This window comes from Daktulosphaira vitifoliae, unplaced genomic scaffold (assembly GCF_025091365.1).
Source record: "Daktulosphaira vitifoliae isolate Bord-2020 unplaced genomic scaffold, ASM2509136v1 Scaffold_4, whole genome shotgun sequence".
NCBI classification, from domain to species: Eukaryota; Metazoa; Arthropoda; class Insecta; order Hemiptera; family Phylloxeridae; genus Daktulosphaira; species Daktulosphaira vitifoliae.
Window position 1 is genome coordinate 3122585 of NW_026099575.1, and position 21623 is coordinate 3144207.

The window sequence follows — 21623 nt, forward strand, 5'->3', positions numbered from 1 at the left end:
ATCACACTTCTAGCATACGTCGCTTGTTACTAGTTACCAAATTTATATAAATCCTATAGGTGTAATTATGGAGGGATATAGATGTCATATTTATTGAAGGTGGGGGTGAAAAATTGATTTATTTATATCATCTCATAAGAAGAAATTATAATTATATACCAAGCATCTTAACGGGGTTGCTAAAAAGACCACATAATATAAACAAAGGTATTTTTGTGATGTTTATTTAAAAATTTGTCACAGACATACATATTCATTCGTCAAATGTTTATATGTAAAGGGCACAATGGCCTCACTATTACAATAAAGAATATAGCACAAATCAGTTTTACTTTTTAGATATGGGTCTTTAATTAGGGTATATTAACACCATATAGTGTTAATAGGAGAAAATTAATCAAAGGCTAGAGATGTAGAGATTGAAGGACAGGTATTAAGAATAAGTAGGAGTAAGATACAGTACAAATTTGATAAACAAGAACACAAGATAGGTGAAATGAGGAAATCATTGACAATAAGAGTGGTAGAAAGTTTTAATTTTTGTGCAAAAGAACGGTGGTATTGACGAGGTTGTAAGACATAGAATTAAAAGTGGATGTATGAAAAAAGGGAAGTGTCTGGAATGTTATAGAATAAGAGAATTTTAATTCTGAAAAGTATATTCTTTAAGACTGTAATGAGACCAGCCTTGATGTATGGTTTAAAATGTTGGGCGGTTGACAAGAGAAAAGGCTGAGAATATGTGTAGCATAGATGAGATTTTTTAGATGGATGAGTGACATGATTAGAGAATATAAAATAAAGAATGAATATATAAAAGGGAGTATTGGTATAGCGTTAATCGTAGATAAGATAATAGAAAATAGACTTAGATGGTTTGGCGCCTGCTACAGAAGAGAATGACACATAAAACAAATTGACTGACTGACTTACGACGATGAACTGTACATGGATGACAATTGACACGAAGGTCATCGATTTGCCGTGCTGGGTGGGCAAAGGGGTGAATGAAGCAAGACGCTGGAGATCAGCTGTCACACTATATAATATAATCAACGATGTTTGTAACAACTGGTCTAATAGATCTTTTCTAAAGGCATTCTATACCAAGAAATATTTTTAAGGGTTATTAAAAAGTACTTGCCTGAAATCTTCAGTTCTCTAACTCACATCTTATTCATGCTGAATGAAAGTTAAAAAATCGAACATAAGAAGAGTTTAATATTTTTTGCATTTAATAATTACTATAAAAAACACTTTATTTGATTATCTTCTTTCCTATTTTCTCCTATCAACAATATATCAAAAACAAATAACATACACCATAGTACCTCTCCTTGTCTTGCCTTAGTAATTTCATCCTTTGCTATAGAAAATAGGTAAGGGTTTAAAACAAAACCTTAGTGCACATCTACTATTATGTTGAAATCCTCTAGTTGTCCATACACATTACCCTCTCTATTACATAAATATACGTTTTGTGGACTCTTATTCTCATTTGTACACAAATGAGACAAATTTACAAGATGAGAGTGTTGAATGGAATAGGTTATGTAATAATTAAAATATTTAGAAGTTATTCGTAATATAATAGTATATAATATAAGAGATGTACAACGGCAACGGGTCACTTTACTCGATAGATGGTGAAATTACAACTAAACTGTAAACATGTATAGAATAGGCTGCATTGAGTAAAACAACATAATCGTAAAAGGAATGTATCCCTTTGACCTTGTACTATACTAACATAAGTAAAAATACATTAAACTGTTATCTTAAATAATATTACTGTACTCAGTGTGTTGTTTAATAATATCAACAGAGAGAAAATAGACTTAGATGGTTTGGTCATATTATGAGAAAAGAGGAATCGGAAGCTATAAAAACAGTTATGGAAATTAATTTTGAAGGAAAAAAAGGTAGAGAAAGACCTAAAAATAGATGGTGGGATGTTATTGAATACGATATGAGGACGGCTGATGTGTGCGTAGATTATGTGGAAGATCGTCTTAAGTGGAAGTTTAGCATAAGAGCCCAAGTAGTTAAGATTAAGGCGAGGAAAAAGAAGATGGTCTCACAGCTTCCTATACCTCCGCTCAATAATTAAATCTATAGTCCTTTGTTCCACGTAATATCTTCTAAAGTTTAATATAATATATAATATAATCAATAATAAATATTATTATTATATTATCTTAAGAAAATTATTTTATTAATCACTTTATTTTGCTTTTAACAAAAGCAGAGAGAACGTTTTTTGCTTTGTTAAAATTCTTTAAATCTAAATTCCTTTTAAAGCAAACAAAAACAAGACTATATATCAATAATAAGGCCGATACTAACATATGGTTGCGAAGTATGGACTACTACAAGTGTAACACAGCGAAGACTGTGGACTTTTGAAAATAAGATATGGAGAAGAATATGTGGTCCGATCAGGGATCTAAGGACCGGTTAATGACGCAGAAAGTTCAACCAAGAATTAAAGGAAGAATTAAATATAGTTATAAATAAGGGATTCATAAAGAGTCAAAGGATAAAATGGCTAGGACATGTTATACGGCGTAAAACAGACACATTAACCAAGGTAGTATTAAATTAGAAACCAGAAGGAAGAAGGCCACTAGGTCGTCCTCGGAAAAGATGGATGGATATCGTAGAAAAAGATTTGGAAGACCTTGGAGCACAGAATTGGAGAAAGATAGTACTGGATCGAGATAAGTGGGCTGATTTAGTGATGGCGGCAAAAACTCATATGATACAATAACAATCGGTTGTAAAAGAGAAGCAAAAAAAAGTAATTTGGTTAAAATAGAAATATTGAAAATGCAAACAAAAAAAGAGAAATATATTGAATCACAAGATTCTGAATTTACGAGGGCAGTTGGAATTAACACACGAAAAAAAAATTATTAATAGATATTTTTGGTAGAGTTCTAAAGTTACTAGTCAACCACTATCAAGAATTAAATAACGTATTACAAAAAAATACTGAACTTATAGCTTCAATGCAAAGCTGAGAAAATATTAATATAGTAGTGTTTTTTATTTTTTATTGTGTCTGTTACCACTCAATCTCAGCTCTCACTTGACCGATTTTAAAAAGATGATATAGAAAAGTATACTTTTGATTCTGAAGAAAATTTCTTGTAGTCCAGTGTATTTATTCATAAATAACAAACAATTTTTATTAAACAGTTTTGTATCAAGTCCTTTAAATTTTAATCGCGTTAAAAGTAAAGAAATATATAACTACTTTATTATTTTTATAATTTTTCCGATATAAATTACAATATTAAATTATTGAATATTAATTTCATACTAAATTTAATTACTATAATTAGTATTTATTCAAATATTATACTTATAAATTCTAAAACTGATAATGAGGAATAATGAAGAAAATAGGAGTTACTTTTGCTTTTAAAATAATACACCAATTTTTTGTTTCGTTGCAAAGCTGAGAAGGTATTGGTTTTACTATGTGTTTTTTTTTTGTCTGTTACCACTTTTACTTAGCTCTCATCGAACCGATTTATTTCAACGATACGTCAAAAGATCACAAATTGTATCTAGTCGAAGACATTACTCTCAAAAATTGAAAAAATTTCCCTTGTTCCCCGTAAATGGGGGAAATCTCCAAAAAAATTAAATATTTAAAAATCGCTAATTTTCGAATTTTTTTTCAATTTTTTTTACTTAAAACTGCCATAACTTTTGAAAGTGTTCCGAAAACTATGATACTTTTATATATATATCTTAAATTAATGTTAATGTAATACACTTTATTATGGGAAAAAAAATTTCGAACTTAATTTTGTCTTCACGGTGGAAATAGTTACTGAATGCTATTTTTGTGTGGAAATTCTTGATTTTATATTTCTAACTTTATAATACTATAACTTATTGAAAAGTATATAGATCAATACAATTTTTTTATAAGATAATATTTATATCCCTCTTTCATTCGACATACTTTATCTTAATCAGTATATAAATAAGGAAATAGCAGATCATGTAGCTTTTGGAATAATCCACCAATTTTTTTAAATTAAACACTATTTAAAGATTTGCATCGAACCGTTTTTTATGATNAAACACTATTTAAAGATTTGCATCGAACCGTTTTTTATGATAGTGATTTTAATCTCTGTCAGATATCATTAAACTTGACCCTAGTATGCCACGTCTCCACTGTGCCGCGACTTCCAGTGCTGGGTTTTTTTTAATTATATACTATGTACTGATTTGCATCGAAGTATTTCTTATGATAGTGATTTTAATCTCTATCATAAGTGTCACACTGTGCCTTGACTCCACTGTTCTACCGTTTTTTTTCAATTACTTTTGAACTGCTATGAAAATTAGTCAAAAGTCAAAAATGTACACATAATCTAGAATCAGCAAATTATTTTCATCTTAAAATAAAATTAATTAAGTTTAATTACAAATATTGAATTTATATTTAGATATTTTGTTAATTTATTACGAATATATTCACTCTTTATAGAAATTAGATTTTGAAAGCGATAATTGGATAAATATTTTATGAAGTTCTAAAATCTGATAGCGTAATTTTTTTTTTGTTTATAGAAACTATAATCTATATGCTTCCTTTTATCTTCACTTGTTTTAACTAATATGAAAATTGTCTTAGAGCTGTCATGAAAAAATATTTTTGTCATTTTGACAATTAAAAATTCCGACCACTTATTTATTAAGTTAAATGTATATTTTTATTACTTTAAATAACTATGAAATTTACAATTTAGTTCTTAATTTTTTTTAGCAATGGAAAGATGTCAAAATTTTGGTCACGAAGTTCAGACATGTATAGTTGTTCGTCATTTACCAAGATTATATAGATCAACAAACCATTCTAATGGAACTAACGGAAATGCATCTGACGTGATAGATCTCCATTCTGATGTAAATAATCATCTTAATTAAATATAATTTGATTGCGTATTAATTTTAACCAATAAATTTTTTAGGTTTCGTGGACAGATGGAAGAGACTTTTGGTGGCATGATGAGATGGATGATGTAGAACCAGCTTGTTATCCTGTTTGGATGTCAGCGGAAGATCCATTATTTATGTTATACACAAGGTTAAATAAATGTTACAGAATAATAAAAGCTTTCTATAAAGCAAAAATAGATTTAGAGTAAAAATTATTTTCTAAATTATTTGCAATCCAATTTACTAATGATTATCAGTTCATAGTAAATTATATAGCTCTACAAGAAATTTATAAACTCGTGATATTTGTGTAACGATGCAATAGTAGTCAAAATCCGACTCATAACTTCATCAGTGTGTTTCTTTGGATACCTCTTTTCTCATCTGCTCAGATTCGCAAACTTGTCTTTTGGCTATTAATATTAACCCTTTTGATTATCAAACCACAGAAATAATGAGGCAAGGGATGAGGGGGTAACGACCAAGAAAAAATTGTTTGAAAACATTTTTTGTGGACTGTTTAAGCAGAGTCAAGACACTATTAATAAATAAAACATAGAGATTAAAAAATCGTTCTCTGAGATATGACAATGAGAAGTTTAGCTACAATTTTCGCCAATGTATTCAAGTAAAGCTAATTTTGGTATAATTAGTTGATTTAAAATTTACTACCCCGGTATACATTTTGGAGCTAGTCTAACTCTACAATGACTTTAAATTTAAAAAATTTCAGCATCACAATCTTTAGCAAACAAAAATTGTATGTATCAAAAATAATCTAATATATATTTCATATACAGTGGTTCAACAGGAAAACCGAAAGGAGTACTACATACAACAGGAGGATATTTATTGTACGCTGCAACTACTTTTAAATATGTTTTTGATTACCATCCTAGTGATATTTATTGGTGTACAGCTGATGTTGGTTGGATTACAGGCCATTCATATGTTACTTATGGACCTTTAGCAAACGGAGCGACTTCAATAATTGTAAGCATTTTCTTTTTATTAATACTTCTCTCTCTCTAGGGTTTCAATCCGTAGATTGGTTTGCAGCCATCTTCCAGTCTTCCCTCTTATCCGCCTTCCTTTTCATTTCCACATATGAGTCACATCCTTGGTCCTTTATCATCTGTTAAATTAATTCCAATCTTGGTCTACCCCTACGGTTCTTTCCTTCTATTATTAATTTCAATAATCCTTCGTGTCTCATTATATGACCTATCCATTCGTTGCGTCTTCTGACTGTTATTCCATAGTAACTTTCCATCTGATATTCTTTCCAGTACTTCTACATTGGTTACTCTGTCCACCCAACTTATCCTTAGCATACTTCTATAGCACCACATTTCAAACGCCTCAAGTCTTCTTTTTTCTTCCATTGCTATTGTCCAGGTTTCACACCAGTACAGAGCAATGCTCCATACATACTTCTTTAATAGGTTTTTTCTTATTTTTAGACTCATGCTTCTTGATGTAAATATAGTTTTCTTTTTGTTAAAAGCTATTTTAGCTTGAAAGATACATTTTATAATTTCACTTCTGTTTCTTCCATCCTTGCTGATTGCGCTTCCCAGGTATGTAAATTCATCTACTTGTTCTATTGCTTGGTTTCGTATTTTTATCTGTATTCTTGTATTATTTTCCCTTTCACTACCATTACTTTTGTTTTCTTCACATTTATTCTCATTTCCAACTCTTTTTCGAATTTTTTATCCATAGCTTTAATTAGTTGAGCCAGATCTTTCTAGCATTCAGCAATTAAAGCTATGTCATCGGCAAAACGTAACATACTTATTTTTTGTCCGTTAACCTTTATCCCTAGATTGGCATTTTCCTTTATCATATCTATTGCTTTTTGAATATATGCGTTGAATATAATTGGGGATAATGTACAACCTTGTCTAACTCCTCTGTTTATTTTTACTTCTTCCTCCTCATCTTGGATCCTTATAACTGAGGATTCATCCTTCTATAGGTTATACAGAAGTTTCCTATCTGTGTATTTTAACCCCAATCTTTTCATCATGTTAAACATTACTTTCCAATTTACGTTATCAAATGCTTTTTCGATATCCACAAAAGCTATAAATGTTTGTTTGTCTTTCCTAATCCTTTTTTGAATGATTATCCTTAACGCCAATATTGCTTCTCTCGTTCCCATATTCCTTCTAAACCCGAATTGGTCTTCTGTCAATGATTGTTCTATTTTACCTTCAATACGTTTGAATATAATCTTTGTTAGTATTTTAGAGGCATGGGATAGCAAATAATAGTACGGTATTCTTCACATTTCTTTGCTGCTGTTTTCTTTGGGATGGGGATAATTAGGCTCTTTACGTAATCTTCAGGCAATTCACCGGTTTCGTATATGACTTTGATAATTTGAAATAATTCCCTTTTAACTTTTTCTCCCGGCTCCTTCCAAAGCTCCGCTTGTATTCCATCGATTCCTGCTGCTTTTTTAATTTTCAGATTCCGCAAAGCTTTGACGAAATCTTCTCTCATAATTGGGTGTATTTCCTCATTTTCTTTAGATTTATCTTCTTCGTTTGATTCGTTGGTTTCATTTTCCTTAAGAGTTTCCCCCTTGTACAGGATTTCTAGATATTCTTTCCATCTTTTCGCTATATCATTTTGTTCATATAGCATTCTTTCGTTGTTATCTTCTATTCCCCCTGCTCGAAGCTTATGTTGACCAAAAAACATTTTTACAATTCTATATGCTTCATCACTACTTCCTGTCTTTATGAGGGTTTCTATTTCATTACGCTTTTCTTCCAAATATTTTTCTTTTGCTTCCCTCGATTTCCTAATGATTAGATTCCTCAGTACTCTGTATTTTTCCTGTCCATCTATACTGTTCAAACTCTTGTATTTCCTTCTTTCCTCTATTATGTTGACTATTTCCGTTGTAATCCATTCCTTTCTTGCTGCATTGTTGCTATTTCCTAGAGTTTTCGTTGCAGCCATTGTAATTGTGTCTTTCAAGTTCTGCCATCTTTTTTAAATATTTTGAGATTCTTCAATAATTATACCATTAGTGTCTTCACTATATTTTTTGTTTATTTTCTCATCTATCAGATTTTTAATTTTCCATTGCACTATTTTCTTCTTTTTATCCATTATTCTTTTAAATTTAAGTTCACATTTCATCATTACNGGGATTCTTCAATAATTATACCATTAGTGTCTTCACTATATTTTTTGTTTATTTTCTCATCTCTCAGATTTTTAATTTTCCATTGCACTATTTTCTTCTTTTTATCCATTATTCTTTTAAATTTAAGTTCACATTTCATCATTACTAGATTGTGGTCGCTATCTATATCCGCTCCTGGGTAACTTCTACTTTCCTTTAGTTGATTTTTAAATCTGTTCTTAATCATGATGTAATCTATTTGGTATCTATTTATGTCTCCTGGCATTTTCCACGTGTATCTTTTTCTTCGATGGTGATCGAAGCAAGTGTTTGTTATTATTAAGTTATATTTTGCACAAAATTCTAATAAGCGTTCTCTTCTTACATTTCGCGTTCCCAACCCAAAGGCACCTGTTACATTATTTACTTTTTCTTCCCCTACAACGGCATTCCAATCACCCATTATTACCAGATTCTCTTCCCCTTTAACATTTTCGATTATTTTATCTATATTTTCGTATACTTCTTCTACCTCTTCATCGTTACTATTTGATGTCGGCATATAGACTTGAACTACTATTGTATCTTTTGGTTTTTGGGTATTAATACTTATAATCTAAATATAACATTTAGATAAATTTTAACGTTTATTAAATAAAAACCATTAAGAATACCTAATCTTACTTTTTTGTCTGAATGTTTCAAAATAAATATTTAGACCTTTGCAGAATATTACAACTATTGTCATATTGTTGGGTAATTATTACTTTAAATTAAAAATAAATTCAACGTATATTTCAGTTTGAAGGTACGCCGTTTTATCCAGATAATTCAAGATATTGGTCAATAATCGAAAAATATAAGGTTACACAATTCTATACAGCTCCAACAGCTATACGTGCATTGATGAAATTTGGAGAGGAACCAGTTAAGAAGTATTATAAAAATACAAATATTATTTAAATTATCTGTTCACTGTTTGTCTTTTTAAGTTGTATATAAGAAATCTCCTGAGATTTTGTTGTCAAGAATAATGAAATAACTTACGTTAATCATAAAATCTTAGCTCCTTAAATCATTATTATTAATTTACATATTTTTTATTGTAAGGTTTTTGCCACAAAAGTAACCACCATATTCCTTAAATTCACTAACACTCGGTAGCTATTTATAAGAAATTTATTGATTCATTTATAACAATGTAAAAGTAATAATAATTAAATTAACTTTTATATTAATATAAACATAACAATAACTAGTAAATTATTATACAAAATATTTTTAATAATGATGTATCATTTAAAATATAGACACAATTTGAATTCCCTTAAAGTATTGGGATCGGTAGGCGAGCCTATTAATCCAGAAGCGTGGTTATGGTACTACAAAAATATTGGAAATGAGCGTTGTTCTATTGCAGATACATTTTGGCAAACTGAAACTGGAGGACATGTAATTACCCCATTACCTGGCTGTACACCAATGAAACCAGGCTCAGCTGTAAGTTCTTTTTGCATTTTATTCTAGTAGTCACTAAGTTCTTTATTTCTGTAAAGACTTTTCCATTCTTTGGAGTTAATCCAATTCTACTAGATGAAAATGGGCAAGTTATCGAAGGAGTTGGTGAGGGATACTTGGTGTTTAATAAACCTTGGCCCGGAATGATGCGTACATTATTTGGTAATCATGAGCGCTATCAGTCGGTTTATTTTAGTAAATTTCCAGGATACTACTGTACTGGAGATGGTAAGTAATAATCGATGGGTACATAGGAAAAATAGAAGTCCATTTATGTAAATTTTTTCAGGAAAGCAAAAACAAAGTAATAATTCCCATTCTTTTAATAATAAAACAAAACTGGATGGTTTAATATTAGCAAAATGAAGACATTTTTTACCTAATGGATTTCATTATTTATATACACTGCTAATTGGCTATCGAATCAAACTATAAAATTAAAATTGAAGACAATGGACAACTATTGTTTTTTTGATGTACCCATCAATTGGTATAAAGTGTAATTTAATTCAAAACTCTGACCGATTTAAGTTTTAAAAAATAATTCAAACATCTTAGGTAGAAGATCTACTTATCCAGTTTCGTATTTAGGCAAACTATATTGACTGCGGCTTGGTTTAATCTTGAACGTTACATGCAAATTATAAAATAATATAATTTGTAGAATACTTTATAGAGAATCACATATATTTTATTTACATTATACAAAATTTAAAAATCCCCCTTAACAAAAAGACTAGTTTATAGAATTATGAAAAAAAAAATGTCATTTAATCCAGGATCTTTTGACTTATTGATAAATACTTTTAAATATATTGTTCTATTACAAGCGGCGATATACTCAAAACAATTAAAATATATTATTATAAAATTATTATGTTCTCAATATCGTAACTAAATTAAAAACTTATACTAGCATATTATTTTCATTAAATGCATATATAATCATTTTTAGAGACCTTGGAAAAACACAATTTTATAAGAGTGTTGATCAAGTTTTGCTTGAAGAAGTAATAGTTTTCAATCATAATAATAAGGATATATTTTAGAAATATAAAATGGAAAACTTCCTTTATTTCATTAGTTTACATAAAACACAAAGTGGATTATATTCCTAAGAAAATTTGATTGACTTTAAATACTTAAAATCGAATGAGACTTCCAAAAAACTATGTTAATATATTTAAATTAAAATATAATAATAAAATGTTATTATTAAGGAGCTAGACGCGATGAAGATGGCTACTTGTGGGTAACGGGTAGAGTAGATGATATGTTAAATGTATCCGGACACTTAATGAGTACAGCTGAAGTGGAATCCGTGCTTACTGAACATCCAGATGTTTCTGAAGCAGCAGTAGTATCAAGGCCTCATCCAATAAAGGGAGAATGCCTATATTGCTTTGTTACGCCTAACAGCGGAGTGCCATTTACACCAAAATTATCTTCCGAGCTGATAAAAAAAGGTTACAATTTAGCAATATAATGAAACTTATAATAACTATTTTTTATTAATAATAAAAAATAATTAGCTTAATAAAAAAAAATGATTATATTTGGTATTTCTTAGTTAAGTTTATTCAGTTAGAGCTGAGAATTTATATTTAAAAAAAAATCATAGTAAAATTATCTTCTGAACTTCACATTAAAATTAACGATTTTATAAAATTTTGTATAATTCTTTGATAAAAAGACAATAGATAAAATAATGATTAAAAAACAAAATGAGTAGTGAATTAATTTAAGTAATTTGTAATTTAATTTTTATAAGTATCTTTTTCCAAATGTCTTATAATTATTTTATATAATATCAAAAATGAATAATGTATCAAAAATATTATAGTGAGGGAAAATATCGGACCATTTGCTATGCCTGATGTTATTCAACATGCTCCGGGACTTCCAAAAACACGATCAGGTAAAATTATGAGACGAGTTCTTAGAAAAATTGCTATTAATGATAGAGAGGTTGGAGATATATCAACTTTAGCCGATGAACACATTGTTGATGAATTGTTTAGAAACAGACCAGAAAAAACGTAATTGGATAATTAACAATGTACACTAACATTATATATTACTAATATTTTCATAAAATTATTATTAGAAAACTTGATAACCATTGAGTGCAAATTGCAAATATGTTAATTTATAAGTTATAAAAGATACATATCAAAATGACAACTTAACATTTTTAATTTTTCTAGTTGTTTTTATTAAACAGGAATACATATCAGCATAATATAATTAGGTATAAATGGATATATTAAGCAAAGTAAAATAAAAATTTATTGTTTATAGATATTTTGATGTGTGAATTAATACATATATTAACTATTGTTCGATACATACAAAATGTTTTGTAAAATAAAATACTATGTTGACTGTAATTATAATAATTAATTTTAAGTGTTAAGTATTTTTAATTATCAACGAAAATCGAACTATACTTGAATTTTAATTATATTGACGTCAAGTAATGTTTTAGATTAACCATATATTAAAATTATTACATCTTTAATACATAGAAATATTCCTAACAAATATATTTTATTATAAATAATATTCAATCTATAATTATTTATGTTGTTAAGCTTATTTGTTAAAAAAAATATTTATATGTATCAACACATTAAGTTGACTAAGGAAATGTTTGCTTCACATAAACATATCATTTTGTTAGACATTTTACATGCACAAATTGTTACTGATTTTTAACTATAGAAAAAAAAAGTTGTTAATAAAAAATAATATTTAAAAATAATGTAGTATTATTAAAAGTGTATACCTTATATTTTCATTAACTAAATTTCCATAATATGCCGTTTTTGAATTTAATATGTTATTAAAATAGTTATTTTCAAACTCAACATGTTTTCTATCACCAGCTAATCTAATACACTATAATAAAATAAAAAATTGAATTATTACCAGATTAAAAAATAATTTGCTGACTATGACAAAAATATTATAACATTTTTTAAATAATAATTGAATGAGCCAAATTATTAAATACAAGAAAGATTAAATAATTATTAAAGATGGTGTAGGGTTTTTCATAGAATTTAACAGTAGAAATTCAGAATACATTTTTGAGAAATATCATTGCGCCTAAACTCCCAGTATCAACTTGTGGCTTAAACAAGCAATAAATTAAGAAAAATTATTTTATATATATAAACTTCTTTTTATTCAAAAGAATTTAATTAATAAAATAAAAAAGAAATAATTTAGTGGAAAGTGGAAAAACATGAAATAAAAGTTGATTTTTGTAAGAAACTTAATATGTCATAACTAAAATATTTTGAGCCTAAATACATTTTTTTTACTATTAATAACAATAATTTATATTTTAGTAAGTAAAATGAATATTTTGGAATCCTTTTTAAAACATTTTCTATAAATTTAAATTTTTTCATTATGAACTAATCCAATGAAAAATTATACTGAATATTTAAGCTTTGTTTTTTATGTTAATTCAACTTTAAAGCCTCGTAAAAACAAGTTGAACTTGATGGATTTATCTCAATTTTTGTCAAAATCTTTATCAATATATTAAAAATTAACATTTTCAGGCAGAATAAAAAAACATATATTATTTTACATAGTTATTAACTATTATTAGCCAATTTTGAGCATTTCCTATTTTATACTATTAAAAGTCACTATATTCCAATTAGTTGGTGAAATTAAAATAAAAACAAAAATACTTACAATTTTTTCCATAAGTTTATATCTAATTTATGATTGTGAGATTGAAAGAATGAAACTTAACAAAGTTATATTGATTATTTTAACTTTATTTTTATAAAATAAATTTGATTGTTTTTTTTAATTTTTAAAAAATTTTAATTATTTAAATAACAAGAGTTGTTATGGAATAATCAGATAAAATATTGCCACCATCATAATTTTTTTCAATTTTTAGTAATAGATTAATCAATTTATTATACCTGTTTTAAATCAATATTTCTAGGTAGAAAATAAGCTATATTTTCAGTGACCTTGCGTGTCATTTCAAATAAATTTTTTCCTCCTCCATACTGGGGCATTATATTATCCAAATCAAAAATTGTTTGTGATAAATATGTTGGACCTCCCCATGGTGGAGATAAAAATACTACATCTGCTTTCAAAGTTGGAATCAATGATAAATAATCACCAATAATAAACTCAATTTTATTTTCCACACCATAAACTCTAGCATTATTCCGTGCAAGTTCAATTTTTATTGGATCAATATCTATTGCAATAACTAAAATAACAAAAATATTGTTTTAAATTGAACACATTTTTTGAAAATTTCTTTTCTTTTATAAGCTAATGATGTTTGTAAGAGAAAACCTCATGATCTGAAAATTTAATGGATAGTTTTAGTTAGAAATAGTACACAGTGTTAACTAATTGTAAGAAACTGTGGATTATTTAGTTGTTTGGTTAAAAATGATTTTATTGTTAGTAAGGGATTAGAATAATATATAAGTACAGTATTTTTGTATGGATTTTAGAAGCCAAAATGTCACAGTTACATTGTATTAAAGTATTTTCACATTTTTTAAATAGTTTAAACCTTTTGATATCAGCTCACCAAAAATTCAAATTTTGGAGATACACTTTTGTTAGGACAGCAGCTTTGTTTTCAAATTAATTGTTAATTTGATGCTAAAAATTATTTGAAAAAATATTTTTTTATATGAATATAAAGTATTATAATAATTTTCTTAGCTTTTCTCCCAACTATTTGGAGTTAGCTTTATCTTACGGTTTGTAGGATTTTCACTATGGCTTCCACCCTGATGCAACCTTATTATGATTGAGGAAGGGTTTATTTTGGTATTTTTTTACAAAAATAATACATAAAATATTTACTTTAGGATACATTATTGTAACTATAATTTATAAGCTATTAGAGGCAAATACAATTGCCTTTAAATATTTACCTTTTTTACAAGTAAAAGCAAATTGAATAGTATTACCTCCAGCACCACAAAAACCATCAATTAATAAATCACATAAACATTTTTTAGCAATATTTTTACTTATTTTTTCAGGTGTCACTGAGAACCAACTTTCTAAAATAATAAAGGGTTATTTATATTTATTAAAATAAAATTATATCAATCAGAGAAATTAATTTATAGTTCATTAAATACCTAATTACATTAACACTGTAAACCTAAATCATCCAACTAAATCAATAAGGATCAAGTATAATTCATTAACATTAATACTAAAATAGCTGAACTTTTTTTATTGATCACTTTTTGATCATTATTTAAAATTGTAAACAAAAAAATTTTATTTTTTTGAAATTGTTAGTGTAATACATTCAATATTGAAATATTCACACTAAAAACATGATTATAAAGACTATATCTATATTTTAATTCACATAACTTTTTAAGGATTTTTCTCATTTCTGTGTTATAAAGTTTTGGTAAGCCTTTTATAAAACTGATAAAAAGATTGTTGAATGACTAAGGTTCTAGTGTATAAAATATTATTTAACATCTGAAATTTGAAAAACTTGAAATTAAAGTAGAAAATAACTATAGGTTTTAATAGTTCTATTATTCTTCATGTAATATTTTTTTCAAAATACCTTTATCAAGTTTTATTCCTAGATCAAATTTACTGAATAGTCTGTATCTTTTGAACCAGTATTTTAACAATGAAGTATCTTTTTTAATTTCATTTGGTAACAATTCAAAAACTTTATGACTTAATTTTTTAGTTCTTTGTTTATTAATATATCTTCTTATGTTAGATTTTTTCTTAGAAATTTTATCACGTCCCATTACAATAATTAAATAAACAAATAAAGTTATAAAAATGTTAGTAATTTGCGACAAAATTCAGTTAAGTTGTACCAAAGACGTTACATTTTTAAAAACAAAAATCCACTAAAATTATCTTCAGAAATTTATCAAAATATATAAGTACATGTAACTTTTAATTTTAATCTTTAGTTAAAATTACTTATCAATAATCTACCAAAAAAAAATTAGAATTATATTTTTAACTCTGAATTTATTTTAAGAAAAGGGAAAACAAATGATATTAGAAAAAATAAAATAAGACTTTTTATCTTTTCTGTGTTTTTAGTATAGAAAAATATATATTTTATATGAAAAATTATATATATAGTTTTATATGAAAAATTATATATATAGTTTTATATGAAAAATTGCAATAATACTACAAAATATCACAGAATAAATATATAAATTATGAGGTTTTTTAGTAGAAGGCTATACAAATTTTCGCTGTGATAACAATATCTACCACATACTTATTATCATTTGATAACAGATTATGTTTGCTACAAACTTATTAACTTAAAGAAATTACATTTCATGATGTTTAAATATTTGTAGAAAAATCCTTGAAATCTATTCAAAATATATAGTATTTTGTCTATTCTCATTAGTGTGTACATCATATTTTTTCTGTCAAGTAATTAAGTTTTTATAATTTAGTAATAATCATAAGTCAAATTATTAATAAAGTCTATACGAAATATCATCTGAAAATATATTTCGTGATTTAAGTTAAAAGATATTTTTCAACCGAATTTTATTTTTTTATTTATGATTAATACATACTGTTATATATATATGAATACAAATTGTTATTGATAATTCTGAGGGACATTATAATAATCAATTTTACTTTTTAATAAAAGTTTGTTATTATATACATTTTATTTTAGTTCCAAGAATAATGAAACCTGGAATTGTTGCAGATGAAATGTTCCCTGAAGGAACTAGTGCAATTATGGACATGGATGATGAAGTAAGTTATTATTAAATCTTTCCATTTATCCAAGTATATAGTTTGCTCTAAAAACACTTTGATTTATTAATAAAAAATAGCTTAGTTTTGGTAATTTAATAAAATAAAATATATTATAGTAAAATTAATACCATTTTAGTTTCATATGGAAACTAATATATGTTTTATAAGCACGTTTTTTTTTTTAATGAAAAATTACTGTAACTTTAATAAAAACTAGGATTATTATTATATATATATTGTCATTATTATAAAACTATAAGTTTTATTCTGAAGCATAGTTTCAGAAAAATTTACAATTAAATATTGGATTTTTGTAGTTTGCAAAATTCACAATAGGATATTTTCTATCTGTTTTTAATAAAATCTCATTTCTTTATATTTTGCTGGATGTTTGCTTTTTGCATAACACAATTCAATTGTCTGCAAAAAAATTATGTAATAATGTTTTTTCTTATTGTTAGATAACTTATGGTATTATTTACATTAGATTGTTTAGTCTTTATTATAATTGAAGTCGCTAAGTATACCAAAAATATAAATTGAATATTTTTATTGAAACATTAACTTATTAAAATATTCTTAAAGTTAATACATAATATAAATGTGTAATATCTTTAATCTAATATAGTAAATAATTTATTTTAAACAATTTTAAGATAAAGAGGTTAAATTTTCAAGTACAAATTTCAAATACAAGCCCAGACAGACATAACTGCTATTTAGCGCCCAACATTTAAAGAGTTTACATTAATGTGTGTGCTGGTAATTTTTCTTTCCCTAATGGGAGTACATACAATTTTTTTGTATTTAATAAAATTTTGAAGTGGGACGTATTTATAATTGCAGCCATGGGGTTTAAACATCTTATTCATTTAATTTTATGGGAGGGAGTAAATAGACAAAGCTTCCTATTATTCAATATTTTGAAAGCTTTGCAGGCTTCTATAAAAACTTATTAAATATAAAATTGAAAAAAGATTTTACTTTGATAACTTCTCAGAGACTCCTCTAAGTTAAACTTGTTCTAACAGTGTTCATTTTTTAGTAACACTTTAATTCTTTATTTTCAGGCAGGCAGCAATGTTATGTATGAAATGAATGATAAAAATCTCCAAGCTGATTTTTACAATGGTATTTCATAAAATGCATTATATTTATCACAATCTAACTTAAAATAAAAAAGTATATTATAATAAAATGGTGAAGTAATTGAAAACGTGATTTGTATAATTTTTTTTGAATTGCCATAACAATATTTAATTTGAATTTACTGGAATTTATGTCTTTTATTTCTATTATAATATGCATTTTGAAGATCACACAAATAATTTAAGTATTAAATTATTTATAAAATGCTATAGTTTTAAAGTGACTTTAAAATTGTTTATGTTACGTTAAGGTTTTGAAAGTGATTTCTACAACTATTAACTTTCCAAATTCTTCAAAAACACTTGTTAAGTTGGTATTGGCATGTATACTTTCTTGATTTTCAAAAAATATTTTATAATTACAACTTAAATTATATTATTCTTCTTTTTCCTCACCTTAATCTCAATTACTTGGGGTCGGCCATTCTTATGCTAAACTTCCATTAATATGACCAAACCATCTAAGTCTATTTTCTATTGTCACTGATTTCCTCATTTCACCTATCTTGTGTTCTTGTTTATCAAATTTGTACTGTATCTTACTCCTACTTATTCTTAATACCTGTCCTTCAATCTCTACATCTCTAGCCTTTGATTAATTTTCTCCTATTAACACTATATGGTGTTAATATACCCTAATTAAAGACCCATATCTAAAAAGTAAAACTGATTTGTGCTATATTCTTTATTGTAATAGTGAGGCCATTGTGCCCTTTACATATAAACATTTGACGAATGAATATGTATGTCTGTGACAAATTTTTAAATAAACATCACAAAAATACCTTTGTTTATATTATGTGGTCTTTTTAGCAACCCCGTTAAGATGCTTGGTATATAATTATAATTTCTTCTTATGAGATGATATAAATAAATCAATTTTTCACCCCCNCGTCTTATGAGAGGATATAAATAAATCAATTTGTCACCCCCACCTTCAATAAATATGACATCTATATCCCTCCATAATTACACCTATAGGATTTATATAAATTTGGTAACTAGTAACAAGCGACGTATGCTAGAAGTGTGATTTTCAAGGTCACTTTTTCTGTCGGTCTGCTATTGAATGTATTCAAAAATTTATAATTTTATCAATATTACTCGAGTATCTGTGAATTACCTGAATCACAAATATTTTTTATATTCAACAATTTGTCGCCTCGATATACACTATCAGCAGTAATTAGAACTTTACATTTGCAATCAGCCATACGTTCTGCTAGTGATTCTGCTGAAAATCCAGCAAACTAAAAAAAAAAAATTTGTTAATATTTCTTAATACTTATTAAATTATATATATACATATGAACATTTGACGAATGAATATGTATAACTGTGACAAACTTTTAAATAAATATCACGAAAATACCTTTGTTAAAATTATGTGGTCTTTTCAGAAACCCACTGAGATGCTTTGTATGTAAAAAAAATTAAAAGGTCCTTCAAAAATAATGGGTATCATCTATTTTTAATAATGAAGCCAGTATTCTATAAAACTGCCCCGTGCTAACAAGTTGTTAAAACTGTTTGATAAATGCAAGTATCATAATAAAATATTTCTAACAAATTTGAGGTATTTAACTTTTACTTTGTCATAATGTTTTTGAAAACCCTGACATTAATCCAATGTAATATGGATGAGAACAAATAAACATCCTGTCAATTTTTTTTTTCAAATTTTTGATTATGTTAAGAAAATCAACACTCCCTCTTATATTATATCTCTCATCTCTACTACACTCATTCTCTACTCTATTCTCTTGTCAACCGCCCAATACTCTGAACCATAGATCATAGCTGGTACTTCTTGTATTTTTTTAGTAATTTCTTCCGTCACTATAGAAAATAAGTAAGGGCTTAAAGCAGAATCTTGGTGCACTCCTACTTTTAGCCTAAAACCTTCTGTTACTCTTTCTATGCTTTTTACCCTTGTACATGTGCCATCATACATATCTTCTATTATATTAATGTATCTTTCCTGAGCTCCTTTTCTCATTAATGCCCACATTAGAACTCTCTTGGTACTCATACGCATTCTCCAAAACTATAAATACTATACAAAGTTTTTTCTTCTTTTCACTAAACTTTTCTATTAATAAAATTTATTATATTTATGTATTCTTTTCTCAACAATACCCACTTTATAACTCTCTAATATATGTTCGTTCCTTATCCTATCTTCTCTATTCACTCCACTCATCCATCTAAGCATACTCATCTCTGATACACTTATGCTTTGCTCTATTCTCTTGTTAACATCTATAATATAATATATCTATGTATATTAATATACATATTCCTAATATGTTACAGATTTTGATGACCTCAATGATGATGAAGAATTCTAACATCAGTAATTAATATACATATATATTGTAAATACCATAAAATAATAATAATAATAATATTGTAAATTAAAAACATTTAAAAAATTTTTTTAAAATGTCTGTAAATTTACTAAATTATCTAATTTTAGCAGTAAAGCACATATTGTATTAGAACAAATTTTTACATCAATAAAAGTTGTGATTATATTAAAATTTTTAACAAAAAAATATGGTATATACAAGTTATGATTTTTGGTATTTTCATATCTATTTATTAAATATAATTTATATACATACCAATTAAAGTAAAACTACAACTAACTGGTTAATACAGATTTAGAATAATTTTACTAATTATCTTAGTTTCATGGAAAATATTTTATAGCCTAAAAATTACTGTAACAAAGTCCATAGAATAGTAAAAAGAAGATTTAATAATAATTATATATTTATCATACAATTAGTAATTTCTTTTATATACTTACAAATTCAACACAAAAATAAATTGTTATTAGCTATTAATAAAATTATAATTTTTAAAAAAGTGTTTCAAATTAAAAAATAATAATTTTACAAATTACTTTATAAGAAATTACAAAGTTACACATCAAAACTTTGGATAAATATCTAAATTCTTTCTCAATATAAGTAAAATCGTGTCACTTTACTTTCATAATAAATTACACCCAATATTTAGCTTCTATACAAAGCTGGAAAGGTATTGGTTTTACTATGTGTTTTTTTTTTTTGTCTGTTACCACTTTTTCTCAGCTCTCATCGAACCGATTTATTTCAACAATACGTCAAAAGATCACAATTCGTATCTAGTCGAAGACATTACCATCAAAAATTGAAAAAATTTCACTTATTCTCCGTATAAGGGAAAAATTTCCAAAAAAATTACAAGTTTAAAAATTGCTAATTTTCGACATTTTTAAAAAATTTTTTACTAAGAACTGCCGTAACTTTTTCAAAAATGAACATATCAATATAATTTTTTTTTATAGCTGCATGATGTTTTTACCGATCATTTGGTATATTTTTTTTTATAAATCTGACCCTTTACCTGCCTACAGGGGGATGTATAAAATGACAAATTTTTTACAAAAAATTAACTTTTGAAAGTGTTTCGGAAAGTCTGACACTTTTATATAAATTTTAAATTAAAGATAATGTAATGTCATTTATTATGAAAAAAAAAATTCTGACTTTATTTTGTCTTCACAGTGAAAATGGCTACCAAATGCTATTTTTATGTGAAAATACTCGATTTTATATTTTACATTTTTAACTTGGTAATACTATAACTTATTGAAAAGTGTATGGATCAATACAATTTTTTTATGAGAAATAATATTTATGTTCCCTTTCATTCTACATACTTTTTTTTTAAATAACACCATTTCCCTTTATATATTCATATATTTTAAATATATATATATTTATTCATACATGATAATTATAAATCATAAAACTTGTAATCAGGATATAAAAAAGGAAATAGGAGATTATGTAGTTTTTGGAATAATCCACTAATTTTTTTAAATTAAACACTATCTACAGATTTGCATCAAAGCGTTTTTTATGATAGTGACTTTAATCACTGTCAGATATCATTATACTTGACCAAACTATGCCATATCCCCACTGTGCTGGTTTTTTTATTCTCTTACACTATACTAAGTGCACAGTTCCCACTTCTTGATAAATATCAATAAA

General features: G+C 26.3%; 3 protein-coding genes across 5 annotated transcripts in view; 2 read left to right on the forward strand and 1 right to left on the reverse strand.

The window, feature by feature from the left end:
• Nucleotides 1-11671, forward strand: part of LOC126906373 (acetyl-coenzyme A synthetase) — a 32877-nt gene extending 21206 nt beyond the window's left edge. For 2 of the 3 annotated variants that reach the window (XM_050686950.1, XM_050686948.1), the window contains 8 exons: nt 4793-4932; nt 4998-5113; nt 5766-5958; nt 8912-9045; nt 9421-9610; nt 9667-9856; nt 10849-11094; nt 11472-11671. In XM_050686950.1, coding sequence (XP_050542907.1) covers nt 4793-4932; nt 4998-5113; nt 5766-5958; nt 8912-9045; nt 9421-9610; nt 9667-9856; nt 10849-11094; nt 11472-11671 — 1409 coding nt within the window. Of the gene's footprint in view, nt 1-4792; nt 4933-4997; nt 5114-5765; nt 5959-8911; nt 9046-9420; nt 9611-9666; nt 9857-9917; nt 10464-10848; nt 11095-11471 lie in introns of those variants that run through there. The other variant, XM_050686949.1, reaches the window with a different exon arrangement.
• LOC126906375 (trimethylguanosine synthase-like) lies at nt 10788-15603 on the reverse strand. Its single transcript, XM_050686951.1, has 5 exons — nt 15231-15603; nt 14569-14700; nt 13582-13883; nt 12417-12529; nt 10788-12346 (listed from the first exon to the last, which is right to left on the reverse strand). The coding sequence occupies exons 1-5, from the start codon at nt 15424-15426 to the stop codon at nt 12343-12345; spliced, it is 747 nt and encodes a 248-aa protein (XP_050542908.1). The 5' UTR covers nt 15427-15603; the 3' UTR covers nt 10788-12342.
• A 315-nt stretch (nt 15604-15918) lies between these two features.
• LOC126904409 (COP9 signalosome complex subunit 9 homolog) lies at nt 15919-20270 on the forward strand. Its single transcript, XM_050683431.1, has 4 exons — nt 15919-16084; nt 16341-16423; nt 17497-17557; nt 19891-20270. Exons 2-4 carry the CDS (start codon nt 16352-16354, stop codon nt 19923-19925), a joined length of 168 nt encoding a protein of 55 aa, XP_050539388.1. The 5' UTR covers nt 15919-16084; nt 16341-16351; the 3' UTR covers nt 19926-20270.
• The last annotated feature ends 1353 nt before the right edge of the window (nt 20271-21623 follow it).